This window comes from Lampetra fluviatilis, chromosome 40, assembly GCF_964198595.1.
Source record: "Lampetra fluviatilis chromosome 40, kcLamFluv1.1, whole genome shotgun sequence".
Taxonomy (NCBI): Eukaryota; Metazoa; Chordata; class Hyperoartia; order Petromyzontiformes; family Petromyzontidae; genus Lampetra; species Lampetra fluviatilis.
Genome location: NC_136314.1, coordinates 3782875 through 3801952, shown reverse-complemented (window position 1 = coordinate 3801952; position 19078 = coordinate 3782875). Strand labels below are relative to the sequence as shown.

The following is a 19078-nucleotide window of genomic DNA, read 5'->3' as shown; positions in this document are numbered from 1 at the left end:
GTTCGAGCCCCTTTCCGTGTTACTGCAGCTCTGGGCTAGCGATGAATGCGGCGGGGCTGGTAACAACAACAACAACTAAATCATTCAAAAGGGAGAAACTGGCAGAGTCAATTGAAGCGCTGGTTTTCGGCTGCCGTTTTCTGCTTCTAAAGAACACCCAGAAGTTACTATCCTGATGTCCCCCGCATAAACTCCTTTTGTCGATGTCTCTGCGTCTGCGTATCGCCTATTTCACGGCAAAGACATTTCGGCATGGCACAGAGAGCCTGGTAATCACAACGTCCAACGTAAACATCTTTTTTTATCTTCTTAAATGTTCTCAATTCACAGCGGGCGCGCGAGCGGCACGATGATACTTAAATGAGCCCGCGTCATTACCGTCTCTAATATGCCCCGAATTGTCCTTGTAATTATATTGCCGTGCAACTGCCCGTATAAACATTTACAGGTGTGTGTGTGCGCGCGTGCGCGCGTGTGTATGTATATACTGTATCGTGTTACACGTGGCGGGCGGGGGGGTAAGGAAAAAAAAGGCAATGGCTTTGGTTTAATTTTTCGACGATTCGTGGCACGTGTCGAAATCAGAGCGACGGTGACCGCGCGACGTTCGCATCGGCGGCTCGCGCTCTCTGCTTTGTCCGCGACGTTCCGGCACCCGGACCTTCCCGCGTGACTGCCGGGGCGTGTGAGTGACCGGGACACTTTTGGAGGCAAACATTCGCGGAAGAGACGGAGGAGGAAACTCGCCCGCACGCCCGCGTCTCTCGCGTGCGATCAATTCGGCCTCGCCCCCTTGGGGGAGGACGCAATCCGGATGACTCTTGATCTTCGAGACGTCGGAGTCGAAGGCGCATGTGTGGTAGTCGTCGTAGTAGTAGTAGACGCTTCCTTCGGGCAGGGCAGTTCATCGAGTGGTCAACAAGGTTCGCCCGGTGACAACGGGTGGAATGTTCGTGATCTCTGGCGTAACGATTGCGGCGCTCGCGAGCAAACTTGAGACGGGAGAACATTGGCGAAATATTCGATTGCCATAGTGTGGTCGTTCAGTATAGACGCGGTTCACCCTTTGGTTCTCCATCAGAGGTTATGTTTCATGTTTGGTTTGGGGGCTTCTATGAACACAAAGACAAAGATTCCACCCCCCCCCCCGCGCGTGTAGCCTGCAGAGGCTGTTGGGGAAAGTGCTGTCAGCACGGCACACGAGGGGGGGGGTGGTTTGGTGGTTTGGCCGTCACCCCACACTCTACTACAAACGCACACACACTCTACTACAAACACACACACTCTACTACAAACGCACACACACTCTACTACAAACGCACACACACTCTACCACAAACGCACACACACAAGCACACATACACGTAGGTATATGCACCACCTTACGTGCAAATATGTAGAACTTCTTTTGCACCGTGCGCAGCCAAACCGTGCTAATCCGAGGTCCTGGGTGTATCCACACACATACACACGCCTGTGTGTGTGTGTGTGTGAATGCAATTGGGTAGACATGTTTATTATATATTTTTTACAACGACCCAACGTAATGTTAAGCCTATTCACGTCGTTATCAAAAGCCCCTGAACATATGGCGGAAATTCCACATTGCTATGGCAGGGGGCCAATTTCATTGTATGGTAGCATAATATTTGGCTCTTCAAAGAGAACTCGTAAACTTCTAAGTGTTAGTTGATGAATAAATTTAGATACACAGCGAATAGATACACTTCGAATATATGCATATATTGTAAATACTAATAAAAACAAACCGTTCATAATACAAATGAATGCTGAACATGGAAATTGACGTTAAAGTTGATGGGCTTCGCTTATGAAAACATTGGAACTGGCCAAACATACATTTCTGACATTGTTCCCTACAAAATGTTATTCTTGTACGTATAATCATTACCTGAGAAACTAATGTAGAATTCTTTACATGTACACAAAGGCAAAGACACAAACGCACCAATACACGTCTACGTTAATTTGATTTAAAATTACGATTGTTTACTGGCCGGAGAATAACAGAGCACCTTGCGGATAATTTTTGAATGCTTTATAGATATATGCCTTGTTTCAAAGCGGTGCATTTACAAAGTGGAACCTATAATTTTATTTGTTTGTTCACAGGGTATGTAGATAATTTTGCCCAGTTGCATCTTATTCGGACGCTTTTAATTCTTAGCATCATGGATTCTCCCTGATCAGTGTAACACAGTTATTTAAAGTTACGTTGTCCGTGCACTTTGATGACATGAATGACTTGTTCAATTTAAAATGTATTATAGGAATTGTAATGGAGCGCTGGTTTTCTTTGGTTGGCATGAATCCAGCAAGGTTGAGATTTGTATGGGTTTTGACGCTGGATTAGCTAATATTAGCATTCTTGCCTGGTTGCCGAACAGCTATGCGATACACAATTGAACGCGCGTGTCCACGCGTGTATACACACACACACGCGTGCGTGAGCACACAACCATGCAAACGCAATGCTGTTTTACCATATGCAAAAGTGTGCGTCTTATAGAGAAACAAACACACAAAAATCCCCAGTGAATCCATTTGTTACGATTACAAAATCTTTCAAGGCCTCAAGTGCAATCCTATTACAGTCTTAATTGAAAGATAACATTTTAACATGGAAACTGATTCATTGCAAGTATTTATTCTTAACTATTTAAGTCATTGAAAAAAATCCATTTGAAATCTACGGGGAATTTTACGTTATGTGGATTTTTTTTAGCGTAAAAATTGTCCTGAATGACGGTCACCACGTGCACTTTTTGGCACAGTGTTTCTACGCAGCAAAGGAGGGCAGCTCTCACTTTTAACTGCATAATGCACACATATTCAGCAAAAGCAATTGCACGCTCACTGGTCGAACGTCAGCATATTGGGTTTAAACACAAAAGGAGCTGCTTTTTCTTAGTATTGCATCCTGGAAGCAACATGTCTCATAGTCCCACAGAAGAAGAAGAAACGAACAGGTCAACAATTTGTGATATATTACAGCGGCTGTAATCATTATTTATTAACAAGACAAAGCAATACTCATTCTTTGTGGAATGAGGGCGAGGTCCTTCTTGTTGTGGGCTTGCCACACCATGTTGGAAATGGACAAAATCCTCGCCGTGGCGAGATTACACATCGCCAAATTCAGAGGACATCGACAATAAAAGAAAGTCAAATAAAGTCAAATAATAAATTATTGTGCCGCGTTTTGCAGAGCTGGCCCAAAATCAGCGCTCGGAAATCTGCCCCGGTCAGGGTCTTGAGACGCTGCCACATTGTCAGTATTGTTGCTGCTAAGCGTGAATCTGCCGTGCGAGGTTTTCTGTTGTTGCAGCAAAAAAAGGAAGAATGGTTCCGCGTCAGGAGAGGACGGGAAATTAAGGCGGCTTAAATTAAGGGATGTTTAGGGCCTACGAGAGAACACAACTTGAAAATATAAAGTGTGTCTGCGTGTTTTCTTTGTTTTTGTTACCTGTTGCTGAAGAAGGTAAATATCGTTTGCTGCATGATTAACAAAAAAAACAATATCTATTCTATAATGCTCTTTTTCTGCATGTCTGAAAGTGCGTGTTGAAAATACAGAGGCGTTTAAATATTAAATACATAAATAATAATAAAAAAAAACATACAAAAAAAACACATGAAAATAAAAAAAAATGAATCGAACATAAAAAAAACGAATTAAAGCTTTACTGTAAAAGTAATGCATTTAGACGGGATGAGGAATGATTACTTACATGAATGAAAGCTTTTGGAACTTCGAAGAAAAAAATATATAACTGCAATCGTTGTGACATCGCCACGTATATATCTCTATAGTATGAGCAGAACTTTTGCACGTCTAACCGATTGTACGCGGATCCCCCCCTCATTCTCCCCTTCCCCCAAGTCCATCATCGAAACCCAACGTCGACCGTTCACCCCCCTTTGCACGTTGTCCGACGTTTCTTTGGTCTTTGTGCGTTGCTTGAAAAATAATATTTTATGTTTCCGTCGTCTGTTCGTCCCGGAGAAATAAGCATGATCGTCTGTCCAAAGTGTTGCGTTCCATCCAGTTAAACAAAAATAAGTCACCAATATCTTGTTTTCATGTACTCCTAACTCAAGGAATGTATTCGTGTCCGTAATATAAATGTGCGTACTTCGAAGTCAGTTTCCTTTTTTGTTACAAAGAAATCATATTGCAGAAGATATGAGAACCAAGTACTTCAATACTTACTGGCGCTATACAATAATAATCATCATCAGTATCATCATCGTAATCAGAAATCAAAAGGTGAACCTCTCACAATCATTCTCATCTTGTAACCAGTTGTGGGAATACCACATTCCTCTGGTAGGGAGCAGTCTTTTCATTGAGTAATCACTGTTGGCTTTCCACAATGTGGTGCCCATTTTGTGCACCCTGCGGAGATGATAACGATGGGCTGAGTTGACCTAATCTAGGTTTCAAACTCAGCCTTTCGATTGTGAGCAAAGCATTCTGCCACATTTCCTACAGTACACTTACCGTGTTTTTGTGATAATTATAAACGGGAAAGGCAAATTAAATTTTACAAAAAAAGGATGACAACATCTACAATCGATTCCTCTACAAGCAATACTGTTGTTGTACCTTATTTGCAGGTGGACTTGTACGATCAGCTGCGTCTAGAGCAAAACGGTAAATATGATCCGACTGTTGTGTTGGGATATTGAAAGACACGTGCAATAGTGCGCATTGGACATTCATCAACTTCCATGGAACGAGGATTTGAAAGCAGAACGGCATCAACAAATGAAGTTTTAATGGGTTTTAGAATTTACAACATTCAGTGCAGCTAATATCTATGGAACGAAACCCAATGCAATTTTGAATTAGGTAATTGTATTCTGGGATCTGATAAGATTAATTGCCTTCACGCTGTTCATTTTTGTTTTACTTCTTTTATGGCCAAAGAGAAGAAGCCTCGCTGACTCTCAATACTCTTTGCACGAGGCTCCCGCTTTGGGATATTTGGTAAAATTCCTCGGAGAATATTTCGCGTCTTCGAGAACACACGAGGCAATGATCCTCAACGCCTATAGGAATGCCGTCAACCTACTTTCTGTACCTACCATCAACTCGCAAATCACAGAATACAGACACATCTATGATAAAATTTGCAAATAAAGCTTGGCCAGCTGGTAATTTATAGCACACATCGGCATCATCACAATGTGTACAAGATACAATAGTGTACGTACGTTGTAAAATGCTTTTAGCCAGCTGTTATTGCCATTTTCTACAAAGCAGGGAACGATTACAATGGTAATTGTATTTTTGTGTTGTTTAGATATCTTATCAGATCCCATGTCATCTCCCCCACAATCTGTTATTCATCTCATACACACCACATCACACGTGCTCAAGTACAGAATGTGAAGAGAGATGCATGTTTTTTTTTAATAGCTTGGGGAGTAGTGGTGCAGCGGTTCACATACTGTGTTACAATCATCCCAGTTACCTGGGTTTCATTCCTGGCCATGCACGTGTCTGAACCTGCCCTGGCCTCACCCAGGTTCATTCTTCGCCTTAATTTTGAAGATCTGGCGTAGAGTATAAATGTACGCACTGGAGAGACAAAGGCGGCCCTGGGCATTATGCATACCACACCACCCTCTCGTGTGCATGCCAGTCGAATTTCGGCTCGCTAGCAGCATTTTCTCTTAGGCCCATAAGACCCTAGGACAAATAGACACTAACATGAAAAACACTGTCACCACTGGTTTTAAATTGACTAACCTTAGGACACGGAATACAAAAAATAATACAAATAGGAGTTGACAATAAATATTCGTGCTCATTACAGGGCACACAAATATCACTCGTGCTGAGTCAAGTACAATAATAATAATAATGATGTTAACGATTCCATTGCATTTGATTAGCATCTCATCGATATCGTGTGTGTATGCATGCAGTGATTTGGAGATAAAAGTTTCCGACAGAGGGAATCGGAGAGAATCTAACGATCGATTGTTCCGCTTGCTTTGTCTAAAAATACAAAATACTTGTCAAACACCACGCTTTAAAATACTCACCAACCTAATTACAACCCCAACCCCCTCACTTTTGAATGAAAATGGAACGCTCCAACGTTCCTACACGTATGTGGACAGTTCTGTATTCACCCTGATGGGGGGTGAGTAGAAACGATTGTAAGAGAGGAGTGGAGTTCAAAATGTATTTAACGACAACGTTATTAAGTGAACACATTGCAAAACGGAGTCCGCCGACTTCAGAGAATGTATCTGGTGTAGAAAGTCGAGAACTTTTTGAATCTCTGTCAGACTCGCACGTTTCAAGATTCGCTGATATAATTATCAAAAATCACGTGACTCCATTTGTCTGGAAAGCATCCATGCGGTTGTGTGATTTAGTGCCATAACAGTCGTGGTGCGTAGGAAAAAATCATTTTTAAAACATTATTTTACGTGGATTATTACCTGGTTTCTTTGCTTTTCCAAACAGCTAATGGCGATATCGTATGAAAAATCACTTTGCGAACACACACACACACAACAACATTTGCATTAAGCGCCGTTATTCAAAGTGCTGTACTGTGATGTGTTTCATATAATTAAATCAGCTTCTCCCTCCCCCTCTCCTTAATTATTTACATTGTAAAGCAATTATTGTTTTATTTGATTACAGAACGAAACCTTTGGACTGTCATTGTTAATGCTCCTTTTTCCGGCGGCACGGAGACGGAGCAGAATGCCATTGTGAGCTGTAAATTAAACCTCTTGTTAGATGCGTGAGTTAATTAGCCCAACCTTGAAGATCTATGGCAGACGATTGTATATTATTCCTTGGCTGCATCAATTGCAAAAAGAGACAATGGGGATTTATGTTCCTTTTTATTTGGCATCAATGCTGAATGAACCATGATACTGAAATCTGAGCAAGTGACAAAAAACATTCACGGAGAGTTGAAACCCCCTGATTTTTAATCCAGTGCCTCTGGAGGAGCTGGCTTCGTGTTGCAATGTGTTTGTTGAGGCTCCACCACGTTCACACGTCTGGCTTTGAGCTCGTGATGCGTTGATCCGAGCTCAAATTGTCAAAAACATTCCCAGCAATGTTTTACTTTCCATTCCTGCTACCGCCCGAGTTGGCGAAACTTCAGTGGTTCCGAATGTGGCCAAACGCAGCGAACCGTGCGATAGCCACTGGAAATGAGCGGAGTTATCAAGTAACGCACTCTCTCACTGGACACGTGAGTAAATCCGCACAACAATCAAGTTTAAATCCGTACAACTAAAGTTTTGCCACCTGACTTGGCACCAATGTCTGCACTGGCCCATGGGCTATGCCTGTCTCTTTTTTTCCCGAACGGTGGTGTGCGTGTGGAAGCCAACACCACAGTATTCGGGCTGCGATTGTAAATTTGAGTGCTACCAAATTTTATTTTGCCGCTTAATAGGTCGACAGAAAATATATGGCCCTTGCAGTTTTCCTCAAATGAGTGCACCAACTATAAATAGATCTGTGAGAAAATGAAACTTCAAAGAAGAAAAAAATGCATTTGTTACGTATAGAGTTGATCATCTTTGGGTTTTCGTTATTACATTTGATTGGGTTTATCTTGTCTTGTTAAATAAACAAAAAAAGCGAGTTCAATTAGAGAGAATGATATGGGGGGGGGGGGGGCTATTTAATTTGAGAAAAATCAATTTAGGGTAGAGACAAGGGATTACATTACGTGAGAATAAGACAGAATCAGAGTCTATTTGGACTGGAGGAATCCGATTAACTATGACGCTCTTTTTCACAGATGTTCCTGTATGGGCTGGGTGAGAAAGTTACTAACAGCAATGACACACAGGTCTGCGTGGGATAGTCCAAGCTGACCTGTGTAGTCTCATTCATGCGACTCATCGATGTAGTCGTATTCATTACAGAGATAGGTCTGGCTGAACACCCAACAGGAAGAGAGCACGTGATCTCCGCATGCCTAGCCCCACTTTGACCGACGCCACAATTCCCCGTCAAAGCTGTGGGTCTTGAATCCAACACAACAAACGTGGCTTCTAATAGAAGGATGCCGCCGTGGCGAGATGTTACATACCTCGCCTGGTATACAGGAGGTCGTGGGTTGGATCCCGACCCTGACGCCTGCTGTATATTTGGAGTTTGCATGTTCTCCCCGTGGACGCGTGGATTTTTCTACGGGTCCTCCGGGTTTTCCCTCCACATTTAGAATCAACGTGCGTTTCGAGTAGTTGGCTGCTATAAGTTTCCACGTGATCAGCCACTTCATTGAGCTATCATTTGTGGCCATGTCGCTTCTATCAAAGAGCGAGATAACTCAGTGGGCCTTACCTGGTAAAATAAATAAAACACGTTTGTTTTAAAATCTTTGTCTGCACTATGCATTGCGTAATCTGTAACACCATGCAACAGTATTCAAGTGTTATCCAAAGTCCAAACAACTACTTTTCTGGTGACTTTTCTCACGTTTTTCATCTATTGTTATTCTTTATCGCAATCACGACCAATACTAACGCTGTGTCCTGAAACGTTGTCCAGGAGTGGGGGGGGGGGTTCATTGCGATTTTGATTATTATTTTTTTACCATTTCACTTAAGTTGTTGTTGTAACATTCGTCAAACCGTTACGACCACTGCTCTTGACAAGTATATTTCCAAGCAAACGTACAGCTTTTTTGTTGTTGTTATTTTCATGCCATACACATGCAAGCAACGTTGTGAGAAGCACCGCGATTGAAAAACAATTATACGCACCTTACAAGAAACACGTTATTTTACCGTCAACATTCTACATTCAAGTGGTTTGTTTTGACAGCGTTAGAGAATGTGGGCAATCTATAATCGACCACGATTTCAAGTTGGTGTGTCGTGACTATGAATGATATCAATAACAGCAGCTGAGGAAATTTTTGAGCCAACTGTAGCCGTCCGTTTATTTCGAAGCAAATGCATTCGAGACATCACTACTGCTACTCGAGAAAAGAAAAAAAAGTAATAATACATTTGATTCATATAGCACTCTTCATCCAGGGATGAAAGCGAATAAGGAAACGCCGCTAGGAAGGGAGAGAATGGTGTTTGTGTGAAGGTTCACCAGTGACTAAAATCGCACACACTCGAATTGTACGTGACTTTCAATTTCTGAACACCAATGCAAAGCTCTCTGATTTGTAGTGTACATATGAACCGCTGTGCAAATCTGTTCTAATTGAACTATGCAACTGGGTCTGGTGTCATTTGTCTTGTGTATGCCCCACGTGTTGTTGCTTGACCGATTGTCATTAATAAATTGACGTGCGAATAAATAGCAAACTCGCTGCCGACACTTATCTGTAACAAAATATCTAATTAAAGGCATCTCTTTTTTTGTACGAGAGTACGTCTTTTATTCCCAGCCGCCCAGCGGTGGTGATCCAGAGCTGTGGAGGCAGCGGGGGGTGATGTGGATCGCGCACAATTGTTGCGAAACTCCTTCCACTTGGGCCTCGAGGTGGTGTGCCATACCCCAGATGCTCTTCTGCGGCCGTCTGGAACGCTCTTCAAATATCATAGAAAGCCACTGGAGCTATGCACTTTTAAATCTGGATTGGAAACTAATTTCTGCAGAACTGCTTTTTGTGTGTAGTTTAACACGTAGGCTTTCGCGAGCAATATTATCCATAAGAGTTTTTTTTTTTGGGGGGGGGGGGGGTTAGATCGCGTAAATAATAACCCCCCCCCCCCCCCCGGGCCTTCGCACCTGATTGGCTCACAAGTGACGACATCACATCCCTCTATTTAAGACCGAAACAGGTAGATTTCTCCACACATCTTCCCGTCGCCTAATGATGCTCCTTGTAATTGCTGGAGAAACGTCTCGCTCGAATCGTGAACGTTGTGGGTTTACTATCCAACACACCGGTGTGCTGTACTAGTAACGAATTGGGACGTTGCAGCCAAAATGTGGAATCCACCCGTTCTATATGTATGGGATAGAGTGTGTCCCCCTCGCATGCGTGGCTCTTCACCAGGTGCTGCGGTATCCTCCCACATGTAAGCGCTGATTATTTGCCAAAAACACCTTAATGTTTAGATTACTGCAGAACTTGGGCAATCGTTGCCAGCGGCTCACCTCGTGACTGCCCTCCTGCTCGTCTGCGATTCCTCGGACTTCTGACTCGTTCTCTCCCAGCGAACACCGTGGAACATAGGCACCGCTTGGTAAGTTTCATTTATTTTTGTCCATTGCGAAACGTCCCTGCAATGGCGGTGAAACTCCTCGGGAAAACCACAACGGGCATCTTATCCGCATCGTCCGGGGCGGTGTGGGCAGATCGTACGACCCACAATTATTCGCTAAAAATCGGATAAAGGACGACCCTCCCCCTTATCCGTGAAACCCTCCCAAACAAAAATGGTCAATTTAACGCCACCGTGGCGATCACATCCAGGGTTGCGCCTCTTATCCGTGGATTAAACAGATATTGATTTGCCACGCCACTCGTCTGATCCGCAAAAGGGCAAACTATTGGTAAGTTTTCGCGAATCGATTGGAGGCCGCAGTATGAGTTACAGCCAAGAGAAGGGCGTGCGAATGGAGTTGTGCTGTGCAATGCTTTACCCCATGGGGCTTTGTCTCAGCTGGAGCGGTGCAGGAATATGCCCCGAGAAATGAAGCACTATACTCTTTGTTTTTTTCGGTAAAGTCACGTAGGTTAAAAAATAAAACAAATTAAATCACGAAGTTTCGGAGGCAACACAAGCTTCCGTCTTCAGGTGGAACCGTCACAGCAATTTTGCTGTGACGGTATCAACAGCAATTTTGCTGTATCAACAGTAATTTTGCTGTGACGGTTCCACCTGACAACGGAAGCTTGTGTTTCCTCCGAAACGTCGTGATTTAATTTATTTGTTTTATTTTTTAACCTACGTGACTTTTCCGAAAGAACCAAAGAGTATGGATCCTTGCAGTCACGAAAACTTAAAATCTAGAAAAAATTGGGATGCAGCGAACCAACCCCTGGATTCTCGCACTTTGGAATTACGTGAACATGTTATTTTATTTTTTTATAAAAATTATATGCAGAGGTGTCCGTGTGATATAGAGGGGGAAACAATCAATTTGGTGACACTATCGCAGCAGTAAAAAGGGAAATATGAAATCACGTGGATTTATACGATTATAATGATGTACTTTCTCGGGTGAGAACCTACTTATGAATAGCGACTACAATTTGACACATCTGTCTGCCGCAGCGTTTGCTTGTCGGGAAAATTGTTATCGAGCACAGTCAGAAAACGCTGTTCGCCCTTTTGGCGATCTCTGGTCTAACACAGGTGAGACGAGGCCTCTGCTCTAGGCCAATCAGTGTGAAAGAGAACGCACACAATCAGAGCACGTGCGTGTGCATGTTTTGCCAAGGGCATGTGTGGTTCATGCAGACTTGACGCCTTGCAACAATAGGCGTTGCCTCTTTGGTGAGCCGCTTACAATATGGGACATTTCTTGCCAGTATCAAAATAAAACAATAGGTGTTACCCTTTCTGGCAGGAAATCAGTTGTGTGAAGGTGTTAAAATCACCGAACAGGATCCCTTTTCAAGGAATCCTGTCCCCAGTAACACACACGTACTCGTGGTGAACATGCATACAAAAAACATGCTCTGAGAATAAAATCAATTATTGGTCCACACCAAAGACAGCTTTCTTTTGAGCCTAAGACAATGTATATAAAATCAGAGGATGTTTTTTTTTGCATGTTCACCAAAATGATTTTTTTCCGTGTGTCATCATCTTAACACCTTTTCTTATTGCCAGAAAGAGTAAAACCTATTGTCCTATGCCTATTGGCTGTTTGGACATCTTAACGCCTCATGTATTATTGCCGGAGAGGGTAAACATCTATTCTTTTATTCATCGAACACAGTCAGCTCTCATTCTGAGCAGAAGCAACCGAGAGTAGTGGTGGTAGTCAAGAGTGGCTCGAGTCGGTGGTTCTTCACCTGGGGTGCACGCAACCTCCCAGGGGTGCGAGATGCCCTCTCTGTGGATGCGAGACATGGCCAGACGCGTTTGGAAGGTAAATCATCGAAAGACAAATGAAGCACGCGCACGTACAGTACGTACAACGGATTGGTTTCATCAAAGCCTAGTGTGTTTATTAACATGTTTTTACGATCGAGAATCAAATTGGTTGCAAGGCTGCTGCAGTAAAGGTTAAGACGCACTGCGCTAGAACGTCGTCAGTGGGGGGGGGGGGTGGGGGGTTCGGGGGGGGGGGGCGCCGTTTCGACAGCGCCCCTACGAGTCCCCCCCCCCCTCCAAGCCAGGCCTTCGCGGACAAACAATCTGCGCGGGGTCCGGCATCGCGGGGCGCAACGATCCGCCGAGCAGCGGTGCGCCGAATGTGGCGACACGTGGAAATGTCCTCAATGCCCCCCCCCCCTTCTCCCCCGCCCATTGAGCACGAGGCGACTTTAGAGCGGAGCTCGGCGTTAGAGACGTCAAAGCCGACGGGACCCACTGCGCCGTGGCATCTTTTGCCACGCACGCACCGAGGCACAAGATCACCGCTCTCACTTCTCCCCCCCCACCTTCCCCCCGTGGAGCCTTGAACAGAAGTTCGCAGCAACGTGTGCATATGTACGTTGAACTTCTTTCGCACCGTACGTAGCCAACCGTGCGCATCGGAGGTGCGAGGGAACGACAACACACGAAAAAATGAGTTCTGAATAAATTTAGTTTTCAATCTACATTTATAAGTGCATAGCTCCGGTAGCTTCTTAATATCAGACGGAAGAGCGTTCCAGACGGCCGTGGAAGAGCATCTGAGAAGAGTGCGTGATGTAGTGACCGTCTATGTTCGATGGTTATACAAAAGCTGCTGCTGCAAAGACGACCGGAGTTCAAATGATGGTTTATGCTCCTTGATGAGATCAGCGACGTGTCTTGGTTCATCTGTGGCAGTGTGCGCCAACCTCTACGCCACCACTTCCAACACACACACATACACACACAAACATACACAAAGAGAAAGACCCCCCCCCCCCCCCCGTTGTAGTCTTTAACATACTGTTCGGCCAAGTGCTGTTCGCGAGGAGTACCTATAGAAGGCCAGCACGGCACACGAGGGGGTGGTTGAACAACGCCACGCACAGCCACCTTTGTCACCCCGGTGCTAACGTTTACACACTGCACCAGGTACTCTGAATGGACCTGAATATTTGAACTGGTCCAGCACCAGTTCAAATATTCGCCACTATTATTGGTCGTGAACGAGAATCGAACTCGGTTCGACGGGTTCATAGCGCGAGGCCCTAACCACGACACTGCCCTACTGCTCCCCATCAAAGACAAAGATAAAGACAAAGATCCCCCGTGTAGCCTTAACAGACCGTAGGGGCAAGTTCCGTTATCGAGCACCTATAAAGGCCGGCACGGCACACGAGAGGGTGGGTGGCCAACACTACGCCCGGCCGCCTTTGTCTCCCCAGTGACGATGTTTACAAGTCGCACCAGGTACTCATTTGAAGCCGAGTCGACCTAGGGGAGGCCCAGGACCGGTTCAGATAATCGTCACCGGGGTTGGCCGTGAGCGGGAATCGAACCCGGGTTGCCAGGTTCAGAGCGCAGTGCGCGAACCACTACACGACCGCTCCCCATATGCACACACACGCACACACACGCACACACACGCACACACACACACATACACACATGCTTGGGCAAAGATTCCCTGCGTAACCTCACAGGCTATTGAGGCGTAGCAGGCAAGCAGCAAATGCTGGCTCGTGAAAGCACCAGTGTACACACACATACTAACAAGACCTCTATCTTCTATCTTAAGTTGAATCGGTGCCCTTTGCATCACGGATCTCAGTAGTGCTGGCTCCGTGGCATTGACAGAGCCATTATCAGAGCCCCCTGGGTAGCCACTCAACCACCTCAGATAATGTTCATCTTGGCATTGCGGTGGCTCTCAGTTGGCCTTCGGTGAAGGGTCCATACGGAGGCTTCGTTAGCAGTCGGATTCCGTCTCAGTAGTCCCGGAGAGATACATGCCAAGGCTGTCTTGTTCGGCCGGAATTACGGTTGCCGTGGTATCAGAGTCCTGGGAGTCTCGGTCCATTGGCAAGAGGGCATCGTAAGCCTGCAGAACAGAACAAATGGGAGGACGGGGCAGAGATTGCACATTTGCAAAAATGCAGCATCACCATTAAGATTGTGTTTAATCACAATTAGCACCATCATCATCACAGGTCAAAATTCCGTTCCTGGGGTGATCGGGTTTTTAAAAATCCTTTATTAAATCCTTTATTAAATCCTTTATATTAAGTTCGCTTGCTTGCTTGCTTGCGTGCTTGCGTGCTTGCTTGCTTGCTTACGACCGTGTAAATCTTTTGGTCGTTTTTTAACCCACTTCCCGTGATCCAATCGAGTTGACATTTTCCACACAGACTCGGTGTGCGAGACAATTCATGTTCGTGAAAAAAAATTCCCAAAATTTTACACTTTTTAGGCAAAAAAAAATGTATTTTACATATATTAAAATATAACTCATTCCTGGCTTTGGCTGAACGTAACAGTCTAAGAGCCCAGAGCGTAACGCCTCCACAGGCCGTGGCGGAGTAGCGCAGTTGGTAGTGCCCTCGCTTCCCATGCCAAAGGTCGCGGGATCGATCCCCGCGTCCTCCACAGGCGAATATATTTTTAAATCCTTTATATTAAGTTCGCTGCCACGCATATAAAGGATTTATAGTGAAAAACTTTGTTTTTACGGGTTATACTTATATTAAGTTCGCTTGCTTGCTTGCTTGCGTGCTTGCTTGCGTGCTTGCTTGCTTACGACCGTGCAAATCTTTCGGTCGTTTTTTAACCCACTTCCCGTGATCCAATCGAGCTGACATTTTCCACACAGACTCGTTGTGCGAGACAATTAATGTTTGTGAAAAAAAATTCCCAAAATTTTACACTGTTTAGGGAAAACTAATTAAATATTTAATCACCAATTGCTTAATACTGGCAGACAATCATCTGACCCATAGGTGGCAGCCATCTCAAGCCAGAGGACGAGAAGACTCTAGCCGCCACGCATATAAAGGATTTATAATGAAAAACTTTGTTTTTACGGGTTATACTTGTTTCCAGTGCAGCTCCAAGACTTTGGAACGCGTTGCCTCTGACAATAAGACGATTATAATCTCTCGTGCTATTAAATCTGACCCCTGAAAACTGACCTCTGTAAAATGGCCTTCTCCCAATAGTTTTGGTCGTTTACGCTGCAAGCTCGGTCTTATTTCCCTGCTTTCCATACACGGTGGCGCATTGGGATAACTTGGATGAAATACGCCTTACAAATGTAAATGTATATCAAAACCGTCAGCATGAAATGCATATAGTAATGAATGGTCCCAACTTTTCTTTGCAACAAAAGTTGGGTCTCCTTGCTCCACTGAGCATGAGGTGGTTGCTCACTTCCATCGATTGTCCCAAGCCATTGACGGAAATTCCACATTCCTATGGTAAGTGCTAACCACCCTCTGTGACCACCGTTTCATCTGGTACAAAGTGCACTGCTTAAGCCACTCGGGAGTAATGATGGGTCTGAGTTGACAGCCACTCGTTGTGTTTACTCGATAACTTTCCTCCAGAAGGCCCATCTAGAAGCTCTGTCTACCGGAGGCCCTTCCACCAGCAGAGGTTTGAGCAAAGCAATTGCAGGGCTGCACCTTTGTACCCTTCCGATTGCGAGTCGAGCTCCGTCATTGCCACTCGCCCCACAATATCAAAAATCCTCGTCCGTAACGTAGGCAGGCATCTTTCCTGGATGCGAGCTCCGTTATCTCTCAGCCGTGCTTGCTGGCTTCATGAAGCTCCGGGATGGAGCCACCCGAATGCGACACCTGGCGAGGACGTTGTGAGAGTTCAGAGCGCTCGACTCGCAATTGGAAGGTTGAACGTTTAAATCCCGGTTTGACAGGCAGACTTGGGTGGCGGTGGGACAAAAAAAAAGTATCATCTGATTTTGAGACGTCGACCTAATTTTATTTTTCTAGGCAAAGACCCAGGGAGCTGTAGAGCCCCTTTTTCATAGGAGACCTGACCACAAATGATAGCCCAACGAAGTGGCTTATCATGACGTGAACATTTATAGCAGCCAAATATTCTAAAAGCACGTTGTTGATTCTAAATGTGGAGGGAAAAAGCTGGAGGTCCCTGAGAAAAATCCACGCGACCACGGGGAGTACATGCAAACTCGAAATATACAACAGGCCTCGCCAGGGTTGTGATGGAACCCATGACCTCCTGTATACTGGGCGAGGTAGTTAACATCTCGCCACCGTAGCGGTCATCCTATGGAATAAGAAACTTCCACCACTGGCTCTGACCGCTGTTTCCGAATGCCCGGCACAGGCAATGGAGTTCACCGATACCTGGACCGGAGCGTGTCGCGAATCAACAAATCAAGCGAATTCCATCACCGGTTGTGGGCGGCCAATGGAAACAAGTGTTTCCTACCACCGCGAACGGATGTGGCATACATCCTCGTCTGTTCTACGCGTTTATGGAAACGTCGGCATAATGTTCATCCTACTTAATTGTACGCCGGACGGTTTAAAAGTAATTTGTCGCAGACAGCGTCCGCTGCAGGGAAATGTGTTTCTTACATTGACCTATGTTCGAGCAGCACTTTTAGATTTATCCTGTAACACGGTTTAATTTTCTTTGTACGTAGCAGTTATTTCACACGCGTGCTTAGCAAACCGTGTTAACCGTAGGTGCTGGTGTAAGGACAACAAACTTTGATTTCTAATCAATCGGTCGACGTTGCTCTGCTTTCTATTCTAATAACAATACTCAAATAATCATAATAATAACCATTAGAGTATTTGTCCAGTACCGAACAGGATATCGCAGACAACGTCACGAGGCCGAGGCCTGTGAAAATGCTCGAGTGGAGAGGCGCCGGTCACTCTCCACCGCGCACGTTGTCTGTACGCGTGTTGAACCTCTTTCGCACCGTGCTAAATTTGGACACATTTTGGTGACCCAAGACCCAGGCCATTCTTGCGACTATCCTGGGGGGGGGGGGTCCCTCGAGTTCCCACCTGGGCAGATGAACACACTCCACAACTCGTGCAGTGGTTCGGGAGGCCCTCCAAGCCGTGCCCGATTGGGTACCAACGCAACTTTATCGCAACAACAAAAAAAACACATTGGGGAGGGGGGCCCCCCGAGATGACGCAACTTCTCCTCACCTCGTCTCGGTGCGGGCTGCCATCGTCGCCGCCGCCGCCGCCGCCAGCGGCTGCCCGCGACTGCCTTCCCGCTCCGAACAGACGGGCCCCGGGCTTGGAGCACATCCTGAAGAGTGCGCCCCAGGACACGGCGGTCCCCGCGGCGCCTTTGCTCATCGTTCCCGACGCCTCCTTTGCCGCGACGGAGCGGCACGAGGAATGCATTTCGTGCGCGCAGAAGATTGGAGAGAGGGGGGGGGGTGTCGGCTTTGGCAGCGTCGCCGCTCGAGATTTACTTCTTTCTTGGGCTTAGTTTTTATTATTTTATTAAGAGTCCAATCATTTATTTATTCACGTTCCCCCCCTCACCCACCCACCCCGCGTCCCCCTCTGCCCGGATTAACTCGCGGCGTGGAAATTTACAGCGCAGAACAATTAAAATCGCGACGTCACATGCGTCCAATTTGTTTTTGAAGTTTCCGAGTACAGGGTTTTGTTTTTTTGCCGGCCGATGTGCGATGTGTGCAGTTGTATCCCCTTCCTTGTGCTCGTGATTATAAAGAGCTCAGTCTTCTGAGACAGATTAAACACATAGCGCAAGCCTGAGAGAGGGGATTTAGCGCATTTCTCGTGGCATTAACGGGAAAAATTGTTAAGGAACGGGGCCCCACTGGATGTCGTACACATCTACCACAAAAGTGTCACAAAATGCGCTTTTGCTGTGTATGTAAACCTTACGCGTGTACGTTCAACTTCTTTCGCGCCGTACGTAGCCATTAGAAAAAAAATCAACCACTTGTGTTGGTCTCATTTGAGGATGAGAAGAGGCTTTCTCTTGTCAATGCACCACTTTGTTACGGTTGTGTTGAACTTCGTTCCACTGCCTGGTCATCAAACACCGCATCGCGTGCTTTCAGATGGCACTCCTGCGGCCGTCTGGAACGCTCTTCCTTCTGATGAGGACACCACTAGAGCGATGCGCTTTTAAATTTAGATTGGAAACTCATTTCTTTAGAACTACTTTTTTGTACTCTTTGGGTCTTTGTGTTTAGTTTGTGGTCCTTCCCCGCACCTCCGAATACGCACGGCGCCTGCGAAATTCAACATACATAACGGGGTGTACACATTCATTACAATGTTCTCCTTCAAGATACGTTGATACGTTGTTTCTCAATCACGAAGTCAGCTTTCACAAGGCGCTGTGTGTCCAGCACCAACGCTCGACCCCACTTTGTCTCACCAGTGCTGGTGTTTCCACAATGAGGATGAGTCCCAAAGCCAGATGGGATATCGTTTGCCACCGACATCAGTAGCGGGCTGAGATTAAAATGCAGGTCGCTGGATTCTTCGTGCAGCGGGCTAACCACTGCGCCACTACTCCCCATCAAAAGCTCACCAATACCAATCGGCACCATTCGCCACTCAGTGACGGTGACATCACCACGGCGCCCGTGCCAGGCCAGGTGCACTTTGAGGCCACGTGAAGTGTCGAAGGCTCGCTGACAGGAAGAGGTCACGGGACAGACCCAGGTGACATGGGTTGGCTGACTGAGATGACGCGCAGATGCAACAGCTGTACCCCCGATTGTGACAACTTGCTGCATTTTTGCCGCCCGACGCTCCGCTCGTTGCTGTGAGCGTCGCTCCTCTGAGCGTTGCTCCTCTGCCCTCCGTTGCTTTTGGAGGGGGACTGCCTCCAATTTCCAGGTAGCGTCCTTCACGAGCCTCCTCCACAGAGGCCGATCTTGACACCGATAGTGCCAAACACCCACACTCCGAGATGCAGATGCTTTGCAGAAAACACGCGCACAACCACAAACTCAAGACGTAAT

At 45.9% G+C, this 19078-nt stretch overlaps 1 protein-coding gene across 1 annotated transcript; it reads right to left on the bottom strand.

Annotated features, from left to right (window-relative positions):
* Positions 1-12745: 12745 nt before the first annotated feature.
* Positions 12746-17546, bottom strand: LOC144946273 (uncharacterized). Its single transcript, XM_078875164.1, has 2 exons — positions 17268-17546; positions 12746-14158 (listed from the first exon to the last, which is right to left on the bottom strand). Exons 1-2 carry the CDS (start codon positions 17469-17471, stop codon positions 14027-14029), a joined length of 336 nt encoding a protein of 111 aa, XP_078731290.1. The 5' UTR covers positions 17472-17546; the 3' UTR covers positions 12746-14026.
* Positions 17547-19078: the final 1532 nt, after the last annotated feature.

What these genes read in the sequence shown, in the direction of transcription:
- LOC144946273 (XM_078875164.1), bottom strand. Translation starts at nt 17,471, where the DNA reads ATGCATTCCTCGTGCCGCTCCGTCGCGGCAAAGGAGGCGTCGGGAACG. An exon ending in GCAGCCCGCACCGAGACGAG is followed by an intron (nt 14,159 to 17,267) that starts GTGAGGAGAAGT and finishes TCTGTTCTGCAG; the next exon opens with GCTTACGATGCCCTCTTGCC.